This window comes from Vitis riparia, chromosome 16 (assembly GCF_004353265.1).
Source record: "Vitis riparia cultivar Riparia Gloire de Montpellier isolate 1030 chromosome 16, EGFV_Vit.rip_1.0, whole genome shotgun sequence".
NCBI classification, from domain to species: domain Eukaryota; kingdom Viridiplantae; phylum Streptophyta; class Magnoliopsida; order Vitales; family Vitaceae; genus Vitis; species Vitis riparia.
The window spans coordinates 17,254,622-17,263,956 of NC_048446.1; the positions used below are offsets into that span (position 1 = coordinate 17,254,622).

The window sequence follows — 9,335 nt, forward strand, 5'->3', positions numbered from 1 at the left end:
AAATGGGCAATGATAAACTGTCCTGAAGTGAGAAGTGGAGTCAAAAAGTTTAAAAAATAAGATATCAAGAAATCTTACTTCCAAAGAAGTTATATCCGCATAGTTATCAGATAATTGAAGTTGCAAGCAATTGAAACTAAATATTAAATTCATCAGAGCTTCCAGATTTTCCTCAATAGTAAGAACCGAAATTAGTACTGGTTAGATACCCATTATTCTTTGTTTATAACAGGTTTTTTTGTGAAGCAAGCAGGCAACAAGAATGTTAAGGCATTTTACTTCAAGGGGAAAGCAAAGCAAAGTGTGAGGTGAGAGGATTGGAATAAAACTATGATACCCCAATTCTTTAACTGTATTCAGTATACCATGTCAATACAATACAACATGGGTGTGCATATAGGATCTTCATTGGAGCCCTTGAGGCCAGGCTCAAGTGGTAAAGGGATGGGGAGGGTTTGTGTGAGGTTTCGGGTTCAAGTCCCAATGGGGACAAAATTTACCTATAAAAAAAAAAAAAGGGATCTTCACTGGATACACCTATTTTGCTTCAAAAATGGCTATTTGATTTTTAATTAATTTTTTCCCCAACTTCATTAGTACATAGTTACATTGAAGAAATAGAAGAGTTTGCCAAAATTGAATTTATATAAGAATATTTCAGAATAAGAGAGAAATGAAATGAAGTCTTAATCAAGAATAACATTGCTTTTTTTTTTCTTTATTATGTTCTATCCAACTAATAGTATCATTATTGAGATCCTTCTTCAACTTGCGGAGTTGTATCTTAAAATTTTGGGGTGTGAAGGAACAAGAACTTAGGCACCTACCTACACTAACACCTTGATGGAGAATGATATTCCACAAAAATAGCTTTAATAATCTTAGTATTTCATAGTCTTAATTGGAGTCTTTCTTCTTTTTTTTTAAATAATAGTTTTTTCTTTCCTTAATACTTTCTCAAATCCAAATACAACCTTAATTTAAAAAAAAAAAAACTCTAATTTTAAATCATTTCTAATAAACAACATAGAAATTAATGTATTAGAAATATGTATATCCCTCTCCTATTGCATCTTGGTAAAATATTCCAATTTTTCTATTTTAGCATGCATATTTTGCTTCACTTCCTATGGACAAAGTATGAACTTATTGTAACTTCTCCAAAAAAATTATTAGGTAAATGGACTTTGAATAAAGTAAGATTTAATATAATTAATTAGATTCAATATTGAGTCAATTAATATCATATTTTCCTTTTTTACTTCAAAAACATAATAAAAATAAAAATAAAAATCGAATATAAAACATACATTGTCGCTGATCTTTTCAAAACTATTTCCAAAGATATATTATGATAATATATTTTGGGGTTTTAGAAAAATGTTTTGGTGATATATTTTGCTATTCTAGAAAAATGTGGAGTGAAATCATCCATGCAAAGAGAATGAACTTTGTAACTGAGCCACTGCTCTTCAGCAGGAGTGTGTTTCTATTGTACAATTAATAGAGTAAAATGAGGTTAATTCCATTCTGTGTACTCAAATTGAATTGAGCTTTATATGATTTTATGTGGGGCGAGCCGAAGTTTTAATTTAATGTAAACATATTACTAGAAGAAAATAAAATGAAGTCATCCACATATTAAATTATATGATGTTTTAACGTGGTGGTTCAATTAACCATGCACACCTTCATGGTTGAGAAATAATTTTTCATTTACGATATAAATTATTATAGAGGATAAAAACGGATACAATTCTTGGGTTATGAAATATTCAATGTTTTCTCATTCCTTATATTCTCACCTTGAACCACAAATCGTTTTATTCCATCAAGTGTCTGCCACTCTTCCTCACATCCCTCATTGCGAGAAGTATTGCTCTACTGGGTATCTCTCACTCTTTCTCACATTTTTATCTATCACATATAATCTTCACAAACTCATCTTTTTTATAACATTTTCCCCTCATGACTTAAAATATTTATTAAGATATTCCTACTAACATTCCTTATTCTACAAGGCATCTAAATACATCACATATGAATTTAGAAAGTATTTTATATAATAATTTTTATAAAAATAAATATTTTTCAATTAAGATCAAATTTGAAACACTTCCCAACATTTACAAGCTTTCAAATACCAACAAATGAGAAATCAACTCAATGCCAACTAAAGCTATCAAATAAACCATTATTTCTTTTATTTATTTTTAAATAAGATTCACATGAACACAACATTAATACAATGTTTGAGGAATATTTAAGATAATGAAACACTGAGAACTTCAAACTCATCATTTGAGTTTGAGCTCATCACAAAGAAAGTCTAACAATGACTCAAGTACAAATCCAAATTTAGCAAAGTAATAAAATACTATAAGAGTATTATCAATTTCGGAGATAAATACCTTTGCTAACTCCTATTTGATACATTACTGCATTAAGGTAAACCATTCTCTTTTATTTCTCTTAATTTGTAACTGTAGGAATGCTATGCAGCACAACAGTTTCGATGGTCAAGCCCGGCCCAAAACCGAATAATACTCCCCAATCCAATCCTTCACCTGTGGTAGCATTTTCCCCCTTCAAGGATTTCTTTCTCATCTCATCCAAAATAAACAACACACATGCACTTGACATGTTACCGTACTCACTTAACACATGCCTAGTTGCTTCAAGTTTCTTTTTCTCTAAATTGAGTTTTGCTTCAACTGCATCGAGAATTGCAGGGCCACCTGGGTGAGCAATCCAAAATAACGAGTTCCAATCGCTAATACCAAGTGGGTCAAAAGCCTGGGTCAAGCATTTCTCTATGTTCTCAGAAATCAAAGTAGGCACATTGGGCCACAAATGAAAGGTGAGCCCCACCTCACGTAAGTTTCCGGCAATGGCTCCTGCTGAATTAGGAATAAATGTTTGGGCTGCTGAAACAAGTTGGAAGAGTGGTCGTTCAATCGAGACATCTGGATCTGATCCAACAATCACAGCTGAAGACCCATCACCAAAAAGGGCTTGGCCAACTAAAGAGTCCAAAGCATCTTCGGAAGGCCCACGGAATGTAACAACAGTGATCTCAGAGCACACCACAAGAACTCGTGCTCCTGCGTTATTTTCTGCAAGATCCTTAGCGGTTCGAAGGACAGTTCCACCTGCATAGCACCCTTGATGGTACAACATCACCCTTCTAACCGATGTTTCAAGACCTAAGAGATTAGCGAGTTTGTAATCCGCACCGGGCATTTCTACACCGGAGGTTGTACAAAACACAAGATGGGTGATCTTGGACTTTGGTTGGCCCCACTCTTTAAGAGCCTTCAATGCTGCATCCCTACCAAGTCTAGGTACCTCAGCGGTGATAATCTCTTGGCGTATGTTAAGAGATGGAGCCATATAAGCACCGATGTTTGGGTGCTCCTCAAGCATTTCTTCGGTCAAGTGAATGTAACGCTTCTTGATCATTGATTTCTCACCTGTAAATGAAGTAACATGAACACATTAGTTTTACCAATCGACAAGTCATATAGTATATTGTTCAAGATGATCAACATGCATTTAACATTGAAGAAAGTATAAAAGGGTATTCTTAATTATAGCTAGCAGTGCTATATGATTCAAAAAAGCTCTTCAAGCCATTACAGTCAAATGAAAGGAATATTGGTTACTGAAGTAAAATGATTTTCAAGTTTCCTGAACTAATTTATCTAAAAGCTTTACTCTAGAAAGGTTGGAACATTCATTCGCTTGGAGGTGAGCCTCACCTAATAGCTCACACTCTTAGATGCATACAATTGTTATGTATATAAGAATTAATGCATGAATATACTTACATATGCGATTGAACTTCTTCTTCAACTCAGTCATGTGCTCGCTCTTAGTGACCCTGAAATAGTAATCAGCATAATCAGACTGGTAGATACAGTGGTCAGGAGTAGCTGTGCCAATGGCTAGGATAGTGGCCGGACCCTTGGCACGTTGAGCGTTTCTAAATTCCTCAACTGAAGCCATGGATGCTAGATACGTAATGAAATTGAAGCTTAAGATTAAGTTGAGGAAGGAAAGAGAACTCAAGTGCTTGGAGTTGGCTTGAGAAAGCTGGTTGTGGGTGCCGGGCTTTTATAGCCTGTCTCACCAACTCTCATTTATTGGCGGTCAATAAATAATGTTAGATATTTGAATTTGGTTTTGAATGATTAGTTGGCTTCAAAGCTTGTGTGCTCGAGTTTATTTTGGATTTTCAGACATGTATGTGTAGGTGTTTATGTATTCGCGCGTGTTGTTTCTTCATTCTTATCTGTTCTTCACCTACCCATATACGATGCGTGCATCCACAGAAAGGAGCGAGCATTCAATCCGGTCACGGCTAAAGAGAAACATTTTTTATATAGAGAGATAAAGACTTCTCCAACCTCTTACTGGAAATTAATACTTTGTTCATTTGACTTTTCCACGGCTGGGAAGCTGCTACCATCATTCCTCATGACAAGGTCATTCAAAGATGGATTTCTCAATTAGAAGTAATAATCTCAACAACCCACTATCTTTCTTCTCCAGGATAACATCACATGTCATTTAACCTATTCACAAAGTAATTGAACAAATATCTCATTTGTATCTGACCTATTCCGCGATACAAGACGCTGGGGCGCATTCGTTTGATTCTTAAAAATAAATAAATAAATAAGTAGATCAAAAATACAAGTCTCCATCAAATATCCACGAAATAACTTGGAAAATAACTACTACTTTAATTTTTGTTCACATAAATTTGATTTGAAAATATCTTTATAGCATTAGAATTTTGCAAACTCATTGAAAAATTGTACAAATTTTAATTGGTACAAATTTTAACTTGGAAAATATCAATGACTTTGGTTGCCAAGTCAAAAATTGGTACAAATTTTAATTTGTACCCATAAGAAAGTCCCAAATTAAATAATTACTACTTTAATTTTTGTTCACATAAATTTGATTCGAAAATATCTTCACAGCATTGGAATTTTGCAAACTGTTTGTTGCCAAGTCAAAAATTGGTATAAATTTTAATTTATCGTGTAATAACGTGTACCCAAAAGAAAGTCCCAAATTAAATATCGTGTAATAACGTGTGCATCATATAATAGCATTATACGTGTATATTTATCATATGTGCATATCATAGGACCCACGACAGTGGATGTTGACTATAAGAGCATTTTAACAATACTTTATAACATTCTTAAATATATTAAAGCAGTTTAATATAAATATATTTGTTTTAATAAACAACAGAATTATTGAAAGAGAAGTCTGTAAAAAAAAAATATTTACCTGTCGCCTGCATCACTTGCCAATATATTTAAATGCTTTTTTTAAGTTCTTTTTTTCAGTCATTCATCACTTAAGCGTGTCAACTTAAGTTTTTTTCTAAGTTTTTTACCCAGTCATTCCTCATGAAAACGTCATTCAAAGTTGGATTTCTAAATTTCAAGTAATAAATAATAGTCTCAACAAGCCAATACCTAATACACTCTTTCTTCTCCAGAACATCACATGTCATTTAACTTATTCAAAAAGTAATTTAAGGAATATCTCATTTTTATTTAACCTATTTCGTGATATAAGTTGCTGGGCATTCGTTTGATTTTTTATATTCATTTCAATTTCAAAGATTCTCGTTTTTTATTTTTAATAAAAAATATACTTATTGCATTAGAATACTGCAAACTTTTGACAGTCAAGTCAGAAATTGGTATAGATTTCAATTTGTACCCATAAAAAAGAATTGCAAATATATAAGAGCATTATATGTGCATGTGAACATGTTTCAAGGACCCACGAAAGTGGATATTGACTATAAGAGAATTGTAGCAATACTTTTAAAATAATTATATACTAATTAGTAAAATTGTAGTCGGCTAACCCTAAACAATAAGTTTCTTAATGTTAATTAAGCTTAGAAAGGTAATTTATCCAAATCGAAACTCAACAAATATTAATCACTTTTGTAAAAATAAAAAATAAAAAATCAGGGTCAAAATTACCAATACATAAGACCCATTCTATCAATCACAATTTTTATTTTTATTTTTAAATCATGATTAATGGAAAACTCATAATTTAAAAAAAAAAATTCAATACGTGCTACAAGTCCTTAAAAAAATTATACACTAATTTTCATCTCAAATTTAGAATTTGGAATCATTAGCTTGGCCCAATATGTGAAAGACATTGGGTTTTTGTCATTGCAAGTCAAGAATCCGAACTCAATGGTCAAACATTACGGTACTTGGGGGATATGAAAGTGATCCCAACTACCAGCTTGGAGTAAAAAAGGGTAAGCTTCTGGCTTCAAGATGTTTCACCTACTTTTGGTCCAAAAGGGTAAGCATTCAATACCATGCAAGCGGATGAGAGTTGGTGAGACACAGCATTTGTGGTTGATTATAAATACCAATCTCAAGACATAACTTTGGCCAGCCACCTCCAAGCACCTGTGCTCCGAAAGTTTCACTTCTCTTTCCCTCTTCAACTTTTGAGTAGTCATCACACTATCAATGGCGTCTGTGGAGGAAATTAGAAATGCTCAGCGTGCCAAGGGTCCGGCCACCGTTCTAGCCATTGGCACAGCTACCCCGGACAACTGTCTGTATCAGTCTGATTTCGCTGATTACTATTTTCGGGTCACTAAGAGCGAGCACATGACCGAGCTTAAGAAGAAGTTCAACCGCATTTGTAAGTATAATTTTAACATCCATAACATACATACAGTTATGTATACATATGATAATGCTTTTATGTAGTACTCGGATGAATCTTTTGATCATCTTGAACAACGAATCTACATATTACTAAATTAACTTTGTTTTAATTGCTAGTGTGCCTTGAGCTCATATATTAGTATCATTTAATTTATACACAGGTGACAAATCAATGATCAAGAAGCGTTATATTCATTTGACGGAAGAAATGCTTGAGGAGCACCCAAATATTGGTGCTTATATGGCTCCATCTCTTAACATACGCCAAGAGATTATCACTGCTGAGGTACCGAAGCTTGGTAAGGAAGCAGCATTGAAGGCTCTTAAAGAGTGGGGTCAACCTAAATCAAAGATCACCCACCTTGTATTCTGTACCACCTCAGGTGTAGAAATGCCCGGTGCAGATTATAAACTCGCTAATCTTTTAGGCCTCGAACCATCTGTTAGAAGAGTAATGTTGTACCATCAAGGGTGCTATGCAGGTGGAACTGTCCTTCGAACCGCTAAGGATCTTGCGGAGAATAATGCAGGAGCACGAGTTCTTGTGGTATGCTCTGAGATCACTGTTGTTACATTCCGTGGGCCTTCCGAAGCCGCTTTGGACTCTTTAGTCGGCCAAGCCCTTTTTGGTGATGGGTCTGCAGCTGTGATCATTGGATCAGATCCAGATATCTCAATTGAACGACCACTCTTTCAACTCGTCTCAGCTGCCCAAACATTCATCCCCAATACCCAAGGTGCAATTGCAGGCAACTTACGTGAAGTGGGTCTCACTTTTCATTTATGGCCTAATGTGCCTACTTTAATTTATGAGAACATAGAGAAATGTTTAACTCAGGCTTTTGACCCACTTGGTATTAGCGATTGGAACTCGTTATTTTGGATTGCTCACCCAGGTGGCCCTGCAATTCTTGATGCGGTTGAAGCAAAACTCAGTTTAGATAAGCAAAAGCTCAAAGCAACAAGGCATATTCTAAGTGAATATGGAAACATGTCAAGTGCATGTGTGTTGTTTATCTTGGATGAGATGAGAAAGAAATCGCTTAAGGAAGGAAAAACAACCACAGGTGAAGGATTGGATTGGGGTGTTTTGTTTGGCTTTGGACCAGGCCTAACCATCGAGACTGTTGTGCTACATAGCATTTGTATGGATTCAAATTGAGTCAAACAACTGAAAATATGATTTGTGGGCCATAGGAAAGATGGTTTTAACTTCCTCATATACTTCAAGTTAAAACCATGAGAGGCCAAGTTCCCACCGTTATAGTACATGGACCATTTCTTGCTAATCATTGTTTATTCTTATGTATGTTATCAAAATGTAATAAAAAGGAGGAATGGATTCAAGTCTTGCTTATGCATGTAATTAAGTACGAAATTTTCAACATATGGATTTTCCCATACTGATGTAGTTTGAGTTCTACTTGAACACCAACGTGTCCAATTTTTATTTTTTATTTTTTATTATCATATTATCATAAGGGTTAATTCCACTCACCTCCCTTGAGGTTTTAACTAAATAGAATTAGCCCTCATTATTTTAAAATTTTGACAAATACCCCTCTTATTTTGAATTAGAGGGAAAGTGAGTGAAGATAATAAATTAATATGAAAGTGAGTAAAAATAATAAATTAATAAGAAATGAGTGAGAGGTATTTGATGAAATTTCAAATCAATGTGGACTAGATGTATTTAGCGAAAATCGGGTGGTCAATGAAATTAATCCATTATCATAATTATAGTAATTATAAACTACAAATAAAACATGAAAATGAGTTATTCTTTCATAAGATTATCCTATTATTCTATTAGCCTAAAGTGCTTGCATAACATAAATTGAGTTGTTCTTTCGTAGCCAACCTAGCAAGTCATTTGGAAATACTTTTACTTTTTATTGTATTTAAACAAAATTAATTTTTTTTTAAATTTTAAATAAGTTAATATGTTTAGTTGTGTATTCTTATCCATTTCATATATATCCTCAACATAATGTTGCCAAATTTTGAAGAAAAAAAATCCAGAATATCAAAATGGGACGACTACTTAATTAAAAAAAAAATCTTTAAAATAAGAATAAAAACATAATTTCATGTAAACTTAACTTAAAAAAAAAAACATCATATATTAACATAATAGTGTTCCAAGAATTTGGTATTCAAGTTGAGGCTAGGTTCCTTATTAATTAATCCTATAAAATTTTTAAACAATAAAAACTGCTTTGGCCAACAAAAAACAAAAATATGGGTCAAATGAAACTTTAAATATTCATCATATTGAGACCTTCAAACAGTATGGGAGATTTGTCCTTTTTCTTGGCGGCTTCAGACGCGTGGAGTAAACATATACCGAATTTAGATAAAAAAATAAAATAAAATAATGCCGCAATTAGAGAATGTAGGGTTATTGTTGACTTCGCCTTGTCATTAATTGGTTTAAAATATAACCTAAAAATGACAATCTGCTTGCTTGCAGTTGCAGGCCGAGGCTGAATTCATATAATCTCCCCCTCCACTGGAACCAAAAAGCACATTCAAAAGCCATGGTATCCGGCACCATCTATGACTTTATGCTCATAAACTCTCACACACTTCTTT

General features: G+C 33.6%; 2 protein-coding genes across 2 annotated transcripts; one reads left to right on the plus strand and one right to left on the minus strand.

Annotated features, from left to right (window-relative positions):
- Nucleotides 1–2,180: 2,180 nt before the first annotated feature.
- On the minus strand, nt 2,181–4,089 carry LOC117933544 (stilbene synthase 6). Its single transcript, XM_034854955.1, has 2 exons — nt 3,831–4,089; nt 2,181–3,473 (listed from the first exon to the last, which is right to left on the minus strand). Exons 1-2 carry the CDS (start codon nt 4,006–4,008, stop codon nt 2,473–2,475), a joined length of 1,179 nt encoding a protein of 392 aa, XP_034710846.1. The 5' UTR covers nt 4,009–4,089; the 3' UTR covers nt 2,181–2,472.
- A 2,382-nt stretch (nt 4,090–6,471) lies between these two features.
- LOC117933100 (stilbene synthase 4-like) lies at nt 6,472–8,110 on the plus strand. Its single transcript, XM_034854488.1, has 2 exons — nt 6,472–6,714; nt 6,902–8,110. Exons 1-2 carry the CDS (start codon nt 6,537–6,539, stop codon nt 7,900–7,902), a joined length of 1,179 nt encoding a protein of 392 aa, XP_034710379.1. The 5' UTR covers nt 6,472–6,536; the 3' UTR covers nt 7,903–8,110.
- The last annotated feature ends 1,225 nt before the right edge of the window (nt 8,111–9,335 follow it).